This window comes from Leucoraja erinacea, chromosome 11 (assembly GCF_028641065.1).
Source record: "Leucoraja erinacea ecotype New England chromosome 11, Leri_hhj_1, whole genome shotgun sequence".
Taxonomy (NCBI): domain Eukaryota; kingdom Metazoa; phylum Chordata; class Chondrichthyes; order Rajiformes; family Rajidae; genus Leucoraja; species Leucoraja erinaceus.
The window spans coordinates 52,964,260-52,983,397 of record NC_073387.1 but is presented as its reverse complement, the minus strand read 5'-3'; the positions used below and the strand labels follow the sequence as shown (position 1 = coordinate 52,983,397).

General features: G+C 42.6%; 1 protein-coding gene across 1 annotated transcript in view; it reads left to right on the top strand.

Annotated features, from left to right (window-relative positions):
- Positions 1–17,501, top strand: part of LOC129701826 (organic cation/carnitine transporter 2-like) — a 41,329-nt gene extending 23,828 nt beyond the window's left edge. The window contains exons 4-10 of the mRNA XM_055643296.1: positions 2,084–2,255; positions 2,828–2,954; positions 6,764–6,864; positions 10,081–10,245; positions 12,883–13,103; positions 14,317–14,452; positions 16,284–17,501. Coding sequence (XP_055499271.1) covers positions 2,084–2,255; positions 2,828–2,954; positions 6,764–6,864; positions 10,081–10,245; positions 12,883–13,103; positions 14,317–14,452; positions 16,284–16,377 — 1,016 coding nt within the window. The 3' untranslated portion in view covers positions 16,378–17,501. The remainder of the gene's footprint in view (positions 1–2,083; positions 2,256–2,827; positions 2,955–6,763; positions 6,865–10,080; positions 10,246–12,882; positions 13,104–14,316; positions 14,453–16,283) is intronic.
- Positions 17,502–19,138: the final 1,637 nt, after the last annotated feature.

Below are 19,138 nucleotides of genomic sequence, written 5' to 3'. Positions count from 1 at the left end.
TAATCCTGAGATTGTTACCATTGCAGTCCTTCTCCTTAACTCTCTACCTAACTAAGCAGAATAAATTTCATGCAAGTAAATGCAACCTGCTTCAATTTAACTTCACTGTTAACACTTTAACAGTTGTAACAGTGGCTGAATGGGAGATGCCAGAGAGTAATGGTGGATGGTTGTTTGTCAGGTTGGAGGCCAGTGACTAGTGGGGTGCCACATGGATCTGTGTTGGATCCACTGTTGTTTGTCATGTACATCAATGATCTGGATGATGGTGTGGTAAATTGGATTAGTAAGTATGCAGATGATACTAAGATAGGTGGGGTTGTGGATAATGAAGTAGATTTTCAAAGTCTACAGAGAGAATTATGCCAGTTGGAAGAGTGGGCTGAAAGATGGCAGATGGAGTTTAATGCTGATAAGTGTGAGGTGCTACATCTTGGCAGGACAAAGCAAAATAGGACGTACATGGTAAATGGTAGGGAATTGAAGAATGCAGTTGAACAGAGGGATCTGGGAATAACTGTGCACAGTTCCCTGAAGGTAGAATCTCATGTAGATTGGGTGGTAAAGAAAGCTTTTGGTGTGCTGGCCTTTATAAATCAGAGCATTTAGTATAGAAGTTGGGATGTAATGTTAAAATTGTACAAGGCATTGGTGAGGCCAATTCTGGAGTATGGTGTACAATTTTGGTTGCCTAATTATAGGAAGGATGTCAACAAAATAGAGAGAGTACAGAGGAGATTTACTAGAATGTTGCCTGGGTTTCAGCAACTAAGTTACAGAGAAAGGTTGAACAAGTTAGGGCTTTATTCTTTGGAGCGCAGAAGGTTAAGGGGGGACTTGATAGAGGTCTTTAAAATGATGAGAGGGATAGACAGAGTTGGCGTGGATAAGCTTTTCCCACTGAGAGTAGGGAAGATTCAAACAAGGGGACATGACTTGAGAATTAAGGGACAGAAGTTTAGGGGTAACATGAGGGGGAACTTCTTTACTCAGTGAGTGGTGGCTATGTGGAATGAGCTTCCAGTGAAGGTGGTGGAGGCAGGTTCGTTTTTATAATTTAAAAAGAAATTGGATAGTTATATGGACGGGAAAGGAATGGAGGGTTATGGTCTGAGCGCAGATATATGGGACTGGGGAGAATACGTGTTTGGCACGGACTGGAAGGGTCGAGATGGCCTGTTTCCGTGCTGTAATTGTTATATGGTTATATGGTATAAAAAGGCCAACTTTTAACAACTTTTCTATCAACTGATCAGCACTTCTTTATCCATCAAAATGTAAGCAAATCACTGGGTCTTCTTTTGCCTAATTTTTAGTTATTTAATCCGCTCATCTAAATGTCTACCCTATTATTAACCCTATTACCCTTCACTCACTGCTGTTCATAGCTCCTATCCTCTTCATTTCTTCCTTAAGTTCATAAGTTCTAGGAGCAGAATTAGGAAATTCGGTACATCTGCTCCGCCATTCAATCATGGTTGATCTATCTTTCTCTCTCAACCCCATTCTTCTGCCTTCTCCCCATAACCCCTGACACCCGTACTAATCAAGAATCTGTCAATCTCCACGTTAAAGGTATCCATTGACTTGGCCTCCAAAGCCATCTGTGGCAATGAATTTCACAGATTCACCATCCTCTGACAAAAGAAATTCGACCTCGTTTCCTTTCTAAAAGTATGTCCTTTTATTCTGAGGCTCTGGCCGCTGGTCCTAGACTCAACCACCAGTAGAAACATCCTCTCCACATCCACTCTATCCAGGCCTTTCACTATTTGGTAAGTTTCAATGCAGTGTCCCCTCATCCTTCTAAACCCCAGCGAGTACAGGCCCAGTGCCTTCAAACGCTCATCATATGTTAACCCAATCTTTTTTGGGATCAATCACTGACTCAGTGCCGTTATTTGTAGCTCCTGTCCTTGTCTCTTCTTTCTTAATTAAGTTATAACACTTCAAGCTTTACATGGCTTGGTTTATGGTTAAGCAGGTAGTGTGATGTTGGCAATATTTAGTTAAACATTAGAATAGTGACAGTGAATGAAAATGAACTCATGAATCACTCAATCTTGTTATACTCTTTTTGCAGGATCTGAACTTCTACAGAAATCCATTCGGGTTACATACTCTACACTTGGAATTGGCTTTTTTTATGCCGTGGGTTACATGTTGCTGCCTTTTGTTGCCTATTTCATGAGAGGATGGAGAATGTTGATATTGATCCTGAGCCTGATCAGTTTGCTGTACATTCCTTTGTGGTGGTATGTAGACCCTTCAACACATTCAATCAGTAAGTAATGACCTTCCAATGCTAGTGTCACTGGTATTCATTTTGACCAAGATGACCAAACTAAAACCCAGTCTGAACGAGGGTCCTGACCTGAAACATTACCTATCCCTTCTCTCCAGAGATGCTGCATGACCCGCTGAGTTAAATTTAGTTTAGAAATACAGCATGGAAACAGGCCCTTTGGCCCACAGTGTCTACAATGTCCAGCAATCCTCATACACTTAGCACTATCCTACACACTAAGGACAATTTATAATTCTTACCAAACAATTAACCTACGAATCTGTATTGCTCGCAGCTTCCCACCGCATGATTACAATTGAGCCATTCACAGTGTATAGATACACAATAAAGGGAATGATGTGAATAGCGTTTAGTGCAAGATAAAGTCCAGTAAAGTTTGATTAAAGATAGTCCGAGGTTCTCCAGTGTGGTAGATAGTAGCTCAGGACTGCTCTCTAGTCGTTGGTTGGATGGTTAGTAATTTCCCAAGTCCGTAGATGCTTCAATGATCTTGCTACAGAATACCTTGTTTAATTCTAGGTTTATTCCTGAATCTCCACGCTGGCTACTGTCCAAGGGAAGGGTAAAGGAAGCTGAATCAATAATTCGATTCATGGCAAAGAAAAATGGAATCACTCCACCAGCAGTACTTTTCACTGACGATGAGGTATTGGGGCAAGACCATTTATTTCATTGCTACCTGGTTGTTCAGTTCTTTAACACAGAGCTCAGTTATTTTCATAAATCTTTTATTCAGAAGGTGATTACCTCTTGATATTGAGCCTTCTCTATCTTTCAGTCTGAAGAAGGGTTCCTATCCGAAATGTCACAATTTCAAGGGAGAGTTACATAGAAACATAGAAACATAGAAATTAGGGCAGGAGTAGGCCATTCGGCCCTAGCCGAAATGCCACAATTTCATGGCTGAGGGATCCCGTAGCCTTCTCTCCATACCCCCTGATCCCCTTAGCCACAAGCCACATCTAATGAACTGGCCTCAAAGGAAGAGAGTTCCAGAGATTCATCTCTGGGGAAAAAAGTTCTTCTCATCTCGGTTTTAAAGGATTTCCCCTTTATCCTTAAGCTGTACTGAGTTTTTAGCTCGTAAAGCTAAAGGAATCAAGGGATTATGGGGAAAAAGCCGGAACGAGGTACTGATTTTAGATCATCAGCCATGATCATATTGAATGGCGGTGCTGGCTCGAAGAGCTGAATGGCCTACTCCTGCACCTATTTTTCTATGTTTCTATGTCACCTATTCATATTCTCCAGTCTGACCAGTTTACGCCAGCGTTTTGTGTCTATCTTTGATGTAAACCAGCATCTGCAGTTCCTTCCGACACAACGCCTTGATATTGTTTGGTCTCGCAAGTTGGTCCCACTTAATCCACTTGTGTTAAGATGGATGTCTTCACCAAGCTAATCAATCATTAATACTTTAATAATGTAAACCTGACTCCACCCTAAAACGAATGGACATACATTTTTGACCCAACTTCACTGCAGAAACTTAGGCATGAATATCCTGACAAATATGCTGCTGTATTATATCAACTGCACACATAGGAGATCAACATAGACTGTGTGTCGTAACTTCTCACTGGATAAAATTAGTTTTGAATCTTTTTCGTTTGTAGTAATTTGGAGATGAGATCACATTTGCCATATTCCATCAATAGATAGTTTTATACTCAATAGACAATAGGTGCAGGAGTAGATCCGTCAGCCCTTCAAACAAGCACCGCCATGCACTGTGATCATGGTCGATCATCCACAATCAGTACCCCGTTGCTGCCTTCTCTCCATATCCCTTGACTCCGCTATCTTTAAGAGCGCTATCTAACTCTCTCTTGAAAGCATCCAGAGAATTGGCCTCTACTGCCTTCTGAGGCAGAGAATTCCACAGATTCACAACTCTCTGGGTGAAAAAGTTTCTCCCCATGTCCCGTTCTAAATGGCCTATCTCTTATTCTTAAACTGCGGCCCCTGGTTCTGGACTCCCCCAACATCGGGAACAGGTTTCCTGCCTCTAGCGTGTCCAATGCCTTAATAATCTTATATGTTTCAATAAGTTTCCCATTCATCCTAAATTACAATGTATACAAGCCCAGTCGATCCATTCTTTCAACATATGACAGTCCCGCCATCCCGGGAATTAACCTTGTGAACCTACGCTGCACTACCTTAATAACAAGAATGTCTTTCCTCAAATTTGGAGACCAAAACTGCACACAATACTCCAGGTGTGGTCTCACTGGGGCCCTGTATAACTGCAGAAGGACCTCTTTGTCCTATATTCAACTCCTCTTGTTATGAAGGCCAACAAACCATTAGCTTTCTGTTGTTAATGTTTATTATTATCACATGTAAGGAGATACAGTGAAAAGTTTTGGTTTGGATGCAATCCAATCAAGTCAGATAATGCTATCCATAAATACACTCAAAAACCAAACTCAAGCACAATAGGTAGAGCAAAGGGAAAGATACGGAATACAGAATGTGCTGTAGTTCTCAGCATTATAGATATCTATTACATAGGTTTACTCAGATCATGAGCAAGATTGTTCCACTTATTCTCTCTCTGATTCTTGCCATTTTCCCATGGGCTTTATCCTATGAACCTTTATTAGTGGTAAAAACATCTTATAGAAACTTACAAAATTCTTAAGGGGTTAGACAGGCTAGATGCAGGAAGATTATTCCCGATGTTGGGGAAGTCCAGAACAAGGGGTCACAGTTTAAGGATAAGGGGGAAGTCTTTTAGGACTGAGATTAGAAAATCATTTTTTACACAGTGGTGAATCTGTGGAATTCTCTGCCACAGAAGGTAGTTGAGGCCAGTTCATTGGCTATATTTAAGAGGGAGTTAGATGTGGCCCTTATGGCTAAAGGGATCAGGGGGTATGGAAAGAAGGCAGGTACAGGATACTGAGTTGGATGATCAGCCATGATCATAGTGAATGGTGGTGCAGGCTCGAAGGGCCGAATGGCCTACTCCTGCACCTATGTTCAATGTTTCTATGTTTCTATTGCTTGTAGTATTGAGAAAGGAAAAGTATGGAGTTTTTGAGTTTAGACTTTAGTTTATACTTTGGAGATAGAGCATGGAAACAGACCCTTCGACCCACCGAGTCCACACCAACCAGTTATCACCCCTGTACACTAGCACTATCCTACACACCAGGATACAGAATCCAATTAACCTGCAATCCTGTGCATCTTTGGAGTGTGGGAGGAAACTGGGGCACCCAGAGACAACCAATGCGGTCACAGGGACAACGTGCAAACTCCGTACAAACAGCGCCCATAATCAGGATTAAACCCGGGTCTCTGGCACTGTAAGGCAGCAACTCTACTGCTGCACCACCATGCCGCCTGTCCTTTGTGTGATACACAAATATCACAATCTAGAAATGACTGGATGTAAGAATTTATCTCCACAAAGGTTAACCAATACTGGAGAGCAGATCCTCTACTGAAACAGTCATTTGTTAAAAATTCTCCAGAGATCCATGTTCTCCCGAGATGCTGCCTGATCCACTGAATTACTCCAGCACTTTGTGTCTTTTCTGCTAACCAGCATCTACAGTTCCTTGTATCCACATGTGTTAAAAGCTGTCTATTTTACAAAAATTATAATTACTTTTACGAGCAGCATTTATGGAGTTTGCACTGTTAATCAAGATTCAGATTTTGGATATGTCCAGAATCTATTTTTAATTTAACTGTGGGAGAATATTCAGGGTATTTTTATAAAGCCACAAAATTCGAATTTCAATTTCAATTTCTACTAGGCGGCATTTGCTAGCAGTTTGGGGACGATGCACAATGCTGCAATTTAGAAGGTGGTGCCATGGTTTGTGCAACATTGCTCGATCCTCTGTATACAAGCTGTATATAGAGCTGTATACAATGGTATATAAGCTGTATACAAGACCAAAGGAGCTCAGCATGGGGAAACCACCGTGAGGATGGGGGGGGTGTGAACAAAGGATCGTGGGATACTTTGTAACTGTCGGCGCCCTTCATGTGGCGACTATTCGCAAACCTTGGCTGTGCAAAACAAAGATAATCACTGTGTGTTGTCCCAAGTGACAATAAAGTATCATTCACTCATTCACTCATTCAAATCATTCACTCATTCATTCACTCATCATTCATTCACTCAGTCACTCATTCACCCATCACTCATTCACTCATTCACTCATTCACTCATTCACTCATTCACTCATTCACTCATCACTCATTCACTCATTCACTCATCCACTCATTCACTCATTCAAATTCATTCACTCACCACTCATTTGCTCATTCATTCATTCATAAGCTCACAGAATAAACTGTGAATAATCCGTTTCTGGATCATCCTTTTATTTTATCATATCCCATGCCCAATATGAATCAGGAGATGTGGATAATAATATTAACACTCTCTGCAGAGCCGATACAATGTTCAACCCTCTCTTTTTCTTCCAGCTTGAACATATACAGAACAAACAAGTAAAATCTGTTCCAGTTATTCAATTGATAAAAACCTCTCGTATTCGCGCCGTCACAATGATTAACTTAGTCGTGTGGTAAGTATCAGATTCAACATACTCAGATACATTTATCAATAGCTGATTTAAAGCACTTTGTGAGGAATACATTCTGCAACTGCTTTAATCTCTACATATTTTCCACACATCAGATTTGAATTGTTTAGTTTAGTTTAGAGATAGAACATGGAAACAGGCCCTTCAGCCCACCAAGTCCAGGCCAACCTCCGATCACCTGTTCACATTAGTTTTACGTTTTCTCCCTTTCTCATCCACTCCCTACATACTAGGAGCAATTTACAGAGGCCAATTCACCTACAAATCTGCATGTCTTTGGAATATGGAGGAAATCCGGAGGAACCCCAGGCAGTCCCAGGGAAAACATGCAAATTTCACACTGACAACACCCGAGTGTGGCACAGTGGTGCAGCGGTAGAGTCACTGCCTTACAGCGCCAGAGACCCTGGTTCGATCCTGTGTAAGGACAATACACGAGTTTGCACATTCTCCCTGTGACCACGTGGGTTTTCTCTGGGTGCTCCAGTTTCCTCCCACACTCAAAAAATGTATGGGTTTGTAAGTTAATTAGCGTTGGTAAAATTATAAATTGTCCCTAAATATTATAAATCATAAATTATAAATCAGTCTGAAGAAGGGTCTTGACCCGAAACGTCGCCCATTCCTTCTCTCCAGAGATGCTTCCTCACCCGTTGAGTTACTCCAGCATTTTGTGTCTACCTTCGATTTAAACCAGCATCTGCAGTTCTTTCTTTCATAAATTGTCCCTAGTGTGTAGGATAGTGCTAGTGTACGGGGTGATTGCTGGTCGGTGCGGGTTCGGTGGGCCAAAGGCCCTATTTCCATGCAGATCTCTAAAGTAAAGAGATAACCATATAACCATATAACAATTGCAGCACGGAAACAGGCCAACTCGGCCCTTCTAGTCCGTGCCGAACACTTATTTTCCCCTAGTCCCATCTACCTGCACTCAGATCTGGAACAAACGCTGGCCTCCGGCACTGTGAATCAGCAGCTCGACCGGCTGCGCCACTGTGCCGCTTATAGTGATGTATAATTTTGCTGAAATGAGTTATTTCTGATATTTGCTCTCTGAGTGAGCAAATTATTCGGGAATTACTCACCCAAAGGACTCAGGCAGTACTGAGGGCCTTGTGGTAATGACATGGTTGAAGAAACTCAAATGTGAAATTAGGTGCCTCAGATAAATGTCAAAAAACTAAGATCATTGTCCCCTTTGATCTGTGAAAATCAGCAGAGCATCATTCATTGTATAACAATTAGTATATAAATATTCTTAGTAAAATATGTGGCACATTCATTGATAAAAGTAAAATTATACATTGCTCACCTCAACCAGATCTGTTGCAAAATAAAATATGACCTGATATTTAATCTTTCAACTATGCCCTTATTATTTATACTATACTTTAGACTTCATTAGTGATAGGAGCAGAATCAGGCCATTTGGCCCATCAAGTCCACCATTCAATCAGTATTCTGAGACTATGACATGTGGTCCTAGACTCTCCCATTAGTGGAAACATCTTCTCCACATCCACTCTATCCAGGCATTTCACTAGTTAGCTTTTAGAGATACAGTGCGGAAACATGCCCTTCAGCCCACCAAATCCACACCGATCAGTGATCACCCCGTGCACTAGCACTATCCTACACACTAGGGACAATTTTACAATTTACCAAATCCATTAGCCTACAAACCTGTATGTTTTTTAAATGTGGGAGGAAACTGGAGCATCCGGAGAAAGCCTATGCAGTCGCAGGGAGAATGTACAAACTCCATACAGACAGGACCCACAGTTAGGATTGAACTCAGGTCTCTGGCGCTGTAAGGCAGCAACTCTACTGCTGCACTACTGTGCTGCCCCAAAATTGTGCTTTGAAGCTACACTCTGCCCGGAAGTCTTTATTGAATACCATGCATTCAGTATTGGGGAGTGGACATTGCTGGCACGTCTAGCATTGATTGCCACTGAGAAGGTGAAGGTGAGCCAAATTCTTGCATATCACAATCCCGCTTATGGGAAATGTGCGGCTTGGAATGGAGTCCCTGCAGGGCAGATGGAGTTTGACAGGTTTAGATAGACACAGCAACTGAAATGGACCTATAATAATCCCCAGTTGTAGCTGTTTCACTTAGTAGGCAGGTGCCGATAGTGACAGAAGATAAGTAAACAGCTGCCTGTAGGATCTTTGGTTTGGGATAGAAAATGGATCACTCGAAAACACGCAGGTCACCTTAGGAGTTACAAAGATGCGCATGGGCAGCAACCGTAGTCGGATCGAACTGAGTCTCTGGCGCTCAAAGTCAAAGTCAAACCATCAACAGGGGGTGACCATTGATCACCAGTTCTCACTAGATGTCTGTTGGCCCGCTTTCTCAAATGTGATAAATCTCATTGTTATGGCATTGGAATGGAGTCCCTGCAATTGAAGCAGATGGGCGTTCACGTTAGTTTGGCCCTTTCCAGAGATCTTTCCACCACCACGTGCGGAAACTGGCCCTTGACAGCCCATTGTATGAGTTGCCGACGCCGACCTTCTAATAATAATCCCTCGACACACTAACGCTATCCTACACACAAATCAAGGCACAAAATTACAAATTTTATACAGAAGATGGTTTTACCTACAAACCTGTACCTACGTTTTTTTTGATACATTTGCTTTGGAGTGGGGAAAGAAAATGGAGCACTCGGAGAAAACCTACGCAGGTCACGGGGAGAACGTACAAACTCCGTACAGGCAGCAACCGTAGTCAGGATCGAACCCGGGTCTCTGGCGCTGTAAGGCAGCAACTCTACCGCTGCGCCACCGTGCCACAGGGGGTGCATTTTAATACAATTTATTTCACTGAGCAATTTCAGATGTTTTTATTGACATTAACAAATGTGACTAAATCACATTGTTATGGCAAATGCCATATGTGAGCAGCAATTGAATCAAGGAAAGGGCGTTCACGTCGATCGCGGCCCTATCTCCACCAATCTTTCCACCACCACGCACAAGACGCACAAGAAGCGCATGACAGACACCATTGTATGCAGTTGCCGAGAAGTGTGTTGAACTTCTAATCGACAAGGTGGACTCGACAAGAAGAAGCAGCAATTGTGAACAGCATGAAATCAAATGCAAGAGAAAATCCAAGAAATGAAATTGGGAGAATATTATAAACAAAAGTGTTTTACATGATGTAATTTGCCTTTTATTTTGCAGGATGATTCTTGCAATTGGATACTATGGTCTGTCTCTGAACGTACCAAATCTCCATGGCAATGACTATCTGAATTGTTTCCTCTTTGGTGCCATTGAGATTCCGGCCAAATATCGCAGCCTTAGGCTTTTAAAAATGTTAATCTTTCCCGGAAATGGGCTTTTGACGCAAGCTCACAGCCTTTTTGTAATGTCCATTCTTGCTCAATAGTGGAGGTGTTCTTTCTCTTCATGAAAATGGTCATACCATTTTTTAATACTTGAGATGCTGGGCGGAATGGTGGTGAAATTAAAGAGTGTTATGCTTTACAGCACCAGCAGACCTCATTTTTTAAATCTCAAAATTTTGTAACATTGTACTGTATGGAGTTTGTGCGTTATCCCCCTGACCCACGGTTTCCTCCCACACTCCGAAGATGTACAGGTTTGTAGCTTAATTGGCTTCTGTAAATTGTAACTTGTCCCTAGTGTGTAGGGTAGTGTTAGTGTATGAGGTGATCGCTGGTCGGCGCGGACTCGATGGGCCGAAGGGCCTGTTTCCACACTGTATCTCTAAAGTCTAAATTAAAGAGAGATACCTGTGCGACGCACATGTGTCAGGAACTCTTAAAATCATCCACATTCTTTTCCACAACAACTTTCACTGGCTTTAACCATGTTCTGACACGGTGAACCGCCTGAAAAAATTAATTCAATTTTAAGGAGTCTTCTGAAAATCTAAATAGGCCACTTGTCAAATCTACTTAAAGATATTCAATGTGCCATAAGGTCATGTCATAGGAGCAGATTTAGGCCATTTGGCCCATCAAGTCTACTCCACCATTCAATTATGGCTGATCTACCTTTCCATCTCAACCCCATTCTTCTGCCTTCTCCCCATAGCCTTTGACACACTTACTAATCAAGAATCTGCCATTCTCTGCTTTAAAAATAACCAATGATGGCCTCCACAGCTGCCTGAGGCAATGAATTCCACAGATCCCTCCCCATTTCCTTTCTAAAGGTACGTCCTTTTATTCTGAGATCAGTTGGATCAGTCAAATGTAATATCTATTTCATAAATCCATGCTATAGATTCCAGCAAATGAGTACAAGCAAAAATAAAAATGCAAATGTTGAAATTTGCTATTAAATTGGAAAATGCTGGAAGCACTCTGCAGGTGTATCAGCATTGGTGAAGTGTAAAACCGAGTGCAGCATTCAAGTCAATGATTCCTCATTTTGTCTCTCCCCTCTCTTTCCTAAATAGTGGTGTCATCTTTACGATACTTTACTATAGTTTAAAGGGATCCACAGTGTGTGAGAAAACCGGAGCACCCGGAGAAAACCCACGCAAGTCACGGGGAGAGGGTACAAACTCTGTACATTCCTGACCTCAGGTCTCCGGCGCTCTAAGGTCGCAACTCCACCGCTGCGCCACCGTGCTGTTTTGTAAATCTTCATCAGATCCCCCTCAGGCTTCTGGTTTTTCTTCATACTGAAATGCTCCATCTTAGGCAACATCCCAGTAAACGTCCTCTCCCCATCTCTGGTGTAATCAAAGCTTTCTTATTATGTAGCAAGCACTATTATACATGGTACTGCAGTTTTGACCTAAGCACTGCAAGATAACCTCCCTTTTCTATTATTCTATGTCCCCTCAACTCATTGCTTCACTTTTGAACAACTCTCCTGTTTTTGACGTAGACCTTGGTTTAGTTTAGAGATACAGCATGGAAACAGGCCCTTTGGCCCTCCTGGGTCCGCGCCGACCAGCGATCAGTTCACGCACTAATACTACCCTACACACACTAGGGACAATTCACAATTTTATCAAAGCCAATTAACCTACACGCCTGTACGTCTTTGGAGTGAGGAAGGAAACCGGAGCTCCCGGAGAAAACCCATGCAGGACACAAGGAGAACGTACAAACTCCATACAGACAGCACCCGTAGTCAGGATCGAACCCAGGTCTTTGGCACTGTAAAGCAGTAACTCTACCACTGTGTCTTTGTAAGTAACTGCTCTCCGCTTCTGTTAGATTTTGTCATACAATTTTGTCATCGGCCTTCATCCAATTCAGGACCTTAACTTTTGTATCATCCCTGTCCCGTTCCATAACTACCTTGAAAGTTACTCGGTACTGGTTGTCCTCTCCAAAATCCTCCATATTTCTCTCGTTACTTGGTGCCATAGTAATTTGAGTCGTTGTGCTTATTGCTGTATAAAAATTGATCTGCTGCTGTTTAGTGCCCTTCCCATTAGCTGATATATTTAACAACAAGTTTGGAAATATACTTCATAAAAAAGTATCTTCAATGCAGTATTTCGGTCAACAGAAACTTTTATCCAGCGCTTTTTACTCTTTCCATTATTCATGATGATGAAGACAGGACACAAGACTTTCCCAATGTTTATTCCTTGGAACTAACATGTATGGGGGGGAAGTTAACCTATGTGCTAAGTATGTGACAAATCTACACAACTAGTAGCTTGAAGATGGTGGCGCAGCGATACAGTTGCTGCCTTACAGCGCCAGGGACCCAGGTTCGATCCTGACTACGGGTACTATCTATATGGAGTTTGTACGTTCTCCCCGTGACCTGTGTGGGTTTTTTCCGGTTGTTTTTTCCGGTTTCCTCCCACACTCCAGGGACGTACAGGTTTGTAGGTTAATTGGCTTCCATAAAATTGTAAATAGTCCCTAGTGTGTAGGATAGTGCTAGTGTGTGGGGATCGCTGGTCAGCGCGGACTTGGTGGGCTGAAGGGCCCGTTTCCACGCGGTACCTCTAAACTAAACTAAACTAAACTAAAAAGACCAAAGTATCTTACCTGATGCACTGCTATTTCTGTTTTTTCTAGGTCTCTTGGTACTTTCTACAGTGCTGGTATTAATTGGAAAATTGGGAAATACATGCGCCTTCTCCATCGCTTTTGTCTACACCTCCGAACTGTATCCAACCCCAATGAGAAACACAGGAATTGGAGTGAGCTCAATGGCTTCCAGAGCTGGCAGCATTATTTCTCCTTATGTTGTTATGCTCGGTAAGGTGACAATTACATTCCTTTCTACTAGTAGAATATAAGGATTATTAACACTATCCCAACTGAGGTCACAGGTAGATAGGGTGGTAAAGAAGGCTTCAGGTATTTGGCCTTCATCAGTCAGGGTATTGTATAGAAGTTGGGGCATTGGTACACCCTTCCTTACCAAGAAGAGTCATGGAGTCATACAGAGAAACAGGCCCTTCGGCCCAACTTGTCCAACATGTCCCAGCTACACCAGTCCCACCTACATTTGGCCTATATCCCTCCAAATCTGTACCTGTCTAACTGTTTCTTAAACGTTCAATAGTCCCTGCCTCAACTACTTCCTCTGGCAGCTCGTTCCACCCTTTGCCTCTCAGATTCTTATTATATCTTTACTCCTTCACCTTGAACGTATATGTCATCTGGTCCTCGATTCCCCTACCTTGAACAAGAGACTCTGTGCATCCACCCGATTTATTCCTCTCATGATTTTATGCACCTCTATAAGATCACCCTTCATCCTCCTGCGCTCCAAGGAATAGAGTCCCAGCCTACATAACCTCTCCCCATAGCTCACACCCTCGAGTATTGGAAACATACTAGTGAATCTTCTCTGTACCCATTCCAGCTTGACAACATCTTTCCTATAACATGGTGCCCAGAACCGAACACAACTCTCTAAATGCAGCCTCACCAATGTCAAATATAACTGCAACATGACCTCCCAACTTCTATAGAGATAACTGAACACCCAGATCAGGAACTGTGAAAATAGCCCAAACCTGAAATTGGAAATAACTTGAACATATATTTTGGGGAAATACTGTACATTTGAGTGCATATATAGGGCGACACAGTGGCATTTCAGTAGTGTTGCTGCTTTAAAGCGCTTACAGCGTCGGACACCCGGGTTCGATCCCGACTACGGGTGCTGTCTATACAGTGTTTGTATGTTCTTCCTGTGACCGCATGGGTTTACTCCGAGATCTTCGGTTTCCTCCCAAAAATGAACAGGTTTGTGGGTTAATTGGCCATAGTGTGTGTAGTGTTAATGTGCGAGGATCGCAGGTCGGTCCGGACTCGATGGGCTGAAGGATATGTTTCGGCGCTGTATCTCTAAACTAAACTAAACTACACATATTGGCCTCTGTTGTATGAAATGCTTTGATATTTTAATATTCATTTGGTGATGTTCACTTGTAAGTAAATGTAGGTTTTACTTTCATAGATGCTTATAAAGAGAACCTGCCGTTTATTGTGATGGGGGTGTTGATGGTGTTCTCAGCAATTGTGGTCTTGTTTCTGCCAGAAACGTTCAACATTCCGCTTCCAGATACCATTAGCCAAATGCAAAAAGTTAAATGGTAAGTCAACATAGTGTTTGCCATTCTTTTTTTAAAAAAAGCTTCTGCCCTGGTTGGGAAAGGTGAAGAGGGATACGGGCCAAACGCAGGCAGGTGCAACTAGTATAGATGGGGCAAGGTTGGCATGGATAAGTTGGGCTGAAGGGCCTGTTTCCATGCTGTTTCCATACTATGAAATGACAGTCGCTTTAAAGGTTATTTATGGGAGGACTGAATTCAGTCATTCAATGAATCACATGTACCTAGGTACAGTGAAACGCATTGTTTTGCATACAGCCCGATAAAATCATTCAGCAGACCTTATCTATGCAGTACACAAGGGTTTATGGTGCTGACAAAATTACAAAACGTTCATCGATCAACCTTGCCATCAGCTTGTCACGGCGAACCAGGCCTGTTGCTGCACCTGGCCGCAGGGGCCCCTCTTAACTCATGGTGACCCCTCCTTCGCGTCCCCCCTTTGTTCTCGACGGCCCCTTATCCCCTCCTTCCCCCCCCCCCCCCCCCCCCCCCCACCTTCACAGAAACCCTAGGGCGAGAATTGAGTTTTAAACGCAACTAGACCAAGTGTAGACCCGTTGGATCTGCTCCCCTAACGCAGCCGTTCCCTACCCGTAGCCCCCACGGGAGACGTGGTCCTCCAACTCAAGCGGCTCAGGAATGAGCAGTGCGGCTGTTTTTAAATGGCGTCTTTGAGGCGAGATGCAGGCGCCAGCAGCCGTTATGGTCGCTGGCCAGCAGGAGGCGACAAAGGGGGGGGAGGGGAGAAGGATTTTATTAAAAATGTGTACATAAACACGACAAAATTTAATGAGGAGTGGATACTTGGAATGAAAAGTGAAATCTCTACCGAAATGGAAAAAAACTCGGCGTTTCTGGGTTTGACGTTGATGTAGCAACGAATCAAAGGCTGGCAGCCACAAGCCAGAAATACACACAGCCAGCCAGCCAGCCACAGAGTTTTAATATTATATAGATATATATATCATCAATATATATATATAGATAGATGAATCCAGCAATTTCTATCTGCAGATTTTAGGGGTGTTACAGTGACACAGCTAGTAGAGCTGATGCCTCACAGCTCCGGGTACCTGGGTTCCATCCTGGCCCCTGGTTCTGTCTGTGTGGAGTTTGCATGTACTCACTGTAGCTTGGTTGGCTATCTGTCTATGCTCCGGTTTCCTTCCACACCCCAAAAACCTGCAGTATAGTAGCCTAACTGGCCACACTCATAAACTAGTCGTAGACTAACTGGACACAGTAGTAGACTAACTGGCCACAGTAATAGGTTAACTGGCCACTGTAATAGACTAACTGCCCACACTCGTAGACTAACTGGCCACAGTAATAGATTAACTGGCCACAGTAATAGACTAACTGGCCATACTTGTAGACTAACTTTAACTAACTTTAACATTAACTTTGGCCCACTGAGTCCACACTGACCAGAGATCCCCGCACACTAACACTATCCTACACACACTGGGGACAATTTACAATTTTACTAAGCCAATTAGCCAACAAACCTGTACATTTTTGGAGTGTGGGAGGAAACCGGAGCATCCGGAGAAAACCCACATGGTCATGGGGACAACATACAAACTCCGTACAGGCAGCACGCATAGTCTGGATTGAACCCGGGTCCCTGGCTCTGTGAGGCAGTAACTCTACCGCTGCACCACCGTGCTGCTCAAAAATACTCTGGCACTGAACCTTGTTGAATTAAGACTAACCTGATTTGAATTTTTTTTTTAATATCTTGTCGGTGTTACAGGGAAATGTTTCAGTATATGTCCATGGTTTATGATGTTTTTTTATTCCAATATAGGTTTAAAATTCGAAGATGTTCTTACTCGTATGTAAGTAAAACTAAAACAATCGGAGAAAACAATGTGGTGATTTTCAAAGAGGAAATGCTTTGAGCTCAGATCTTCACCAGCAGCCAAGCGACTGAGGAATTAATTGCCATTTGAGTCAGGCTCCAACTCTTCAGGAGTGGTAACACCAGAAGTGGTAACTTCTTCTGTTAAGATACAGAACAAAACTGATATACCTGGTGATCACAGTGAAATGATCAGATTTTCTGCATGGAATAGGATTTGATGATTCTTCCAAAACCAATTTACTGGACCTTTCCTCTAAGGCACGGTGGAAATAGACATGAACTCTTTATGTCTTCTTGCATCCTATTGCATTATATTCCTTAGATATCTTCCTCTTTGTAGATCAATTTATTAAATGCTATGAATCAACCCTTAACATCTACCCAGTGTGATGGTTTCCTACAGTCAATGCTTTCTGTGATCAACTCTTCTTTCGTTTTTATTCCTCTTGTTTTGGTTCAAACTCCTCTCCTGCTTTCAAAACTGGTCATTATATTAGGCGCCTTCTTTCAATTATCCATTTATCAGAAGAGGAATTTGTTGGCATTAGACCAAAGAACAGCACAGAGAAAGGCCTTTCAGCCCACAATATCCAAACATGATACTAAATTAAACTTATCTCCTCTGCCTGCACGGGATCCATATCCCTTCATTCCTTACATATGCATGTGCCTATTTACATGCCACTATCATCTGCCTCCTCCACTACCCTTGGCAACACTTTCCAGGCACCCACTACTCTTTGTGTTAAAAGGAAATTTGTCCCACACATCTCATTTGAAAATTGCCCTTCTTAAACCTATGCCCTCTAGTCTTTGACATTTCGACCCTTGGAAAAAAGGGTCTGACTACTTACCATGTCTATGCCTCTCATAACTTGAAATGCTTTTTTCAGGTCTCCCCGCGACCTTCGGTGTTCCGGTGAGAACAGTCAATGTTTGTCCAACCACTGCTTATAGCTAATGCCCTCTAATTCAGTCAGCATCCTGACTTTGCCTTCCATCACAGCGAGGAGGAGATTCACTGTGATGGATGTTTGTGTAAATTGCGTTGGTTGTGTGTCTTGGTTCTTTTCTTGTTGTATGACTGCAGAAACCAAATTTCGTTTGAACTTCATTTGAGGTTCAAAGGACAATAAATAAATTGTATTGTATTGTATTGTATTGTAAATCCCTTCTGCATCTAGGGAGAGTCTAGGACTAGAGGTCATAGCCTCAGAATGAATGAACGTTCCTTTAGGAACAAGATGAGTAGGAATTTCTTTAGTCAAAGGGTGGTGAATGTGTGGAATTCATTGCCACAAAAGGCTGTGGAGGCCAAGACAATAGATATTTTTAAGCAGAGATAGATAGATTCATGATTAGTGTGGGTGTCAGGTTATGGGGAGAAGACAGGAGAATGGGGTTAGGAGGGAGAGATAGATCAGTCATGATTGAATGGTGGAGTAGACTTGGTGGGCTGAATGGCCTAATTCGGCTCCTAACACATGATCTTAGTATCTAATACAAGGCTTTTAAAAAAATAGTTGAATTTAATTTTCTCAATTACCTCAGAAGCATTTTGACCAGGTATGGGAGGAGTATATCTCTGAGTGGAGTCACAGGAGATGGACAAGGTCCTCAATGAGTATTTCCTCTCTGAGAAAGACATGAAGACTGGAGATAGACACTGGAGTAAATCAGCATCTCTGGAGAAAAGGAATAGGTGACGTTTTGGGTCTGAACCATTCTTCAGACCCGTCTGTCACTCCCTGCTGTCTGAAGAAAATCTCTGACATGAAACGTCACCTATTCCTTCTCTAGAGATGCTGTCTGACCCGCTGAGTTACTTCAGCATTTCGTGTCCATCTCAATAGTCAATAGTCAATTTAATTGTCATTTGGACCCCTTGAGGTCCAAACGAAATGCCGTTTCTAATGGGTAGAGAAAAAATTGCCGTTGACCAGGCTGAGATATATGGTCTGTTTTGACCAGGCTGAGATATATGGTCTGTTTCCATGCTGTATGACTCTATGACTATGATGTTTTATGCCTTTTGAAACTCACCATAAACAGAGCCTATGTATGGCCTCGATAAAAGGCTGGGTCTGTCAACCTGTTAAACTTGATCTAGCATCAGGTATATCATTACCAACCTGTATTGCTTCTGGAGGGTATTACCAGTTGAAGTTCGCAGGGTTCATATTCAGTTCCTATGGTGAGATGTAAAATAATTAGACTTAAATTACAAAGTGGTTTGCAGGTGATAGAGACATTGGCTTTGTGTTTATCAGAAAGGAGGAAAAGCTTACTAGAATAGTAAGTTATAGGTGGATTGATCAGTTTGGAAGAAAAGGTCAAACAGAATTTAGCCCGGGGGGGTGTGTAAGGTACAGTATTTGGGGAGGTGCAACCAGACAAGGCAAAGACCGCAAATAGACTTTGTCAAATGGAGGAACCGAGAGACCATGAAGTGCACATCCAGAGATTGAACATAGAAACGTAGAAACATAAAAAACAGATGTTGGCGTAGGCCATTCGGCCCTTCGATTCAGCACTGCTATTCAATATCATGGCTGATCATCCAAAATCAGTACCCCATTCATGCTTTCTCCCCATATCCCTTGATTACATTAGCCCTAAAAGCTACATCCAAATCTCTCCTGAAAACATCTAGTGAATTGGCCTCCTCTGCCATCTGTGGCAGAGAATTCCACAGATTCACAACTCTCTGGGTGAAAAAGATGTTCCTCATCTCAGTCCTAAATGGCCTACCCATTATTCTTAAACTGTGATCCCTGGTTCTGGACTCCCCCAACATC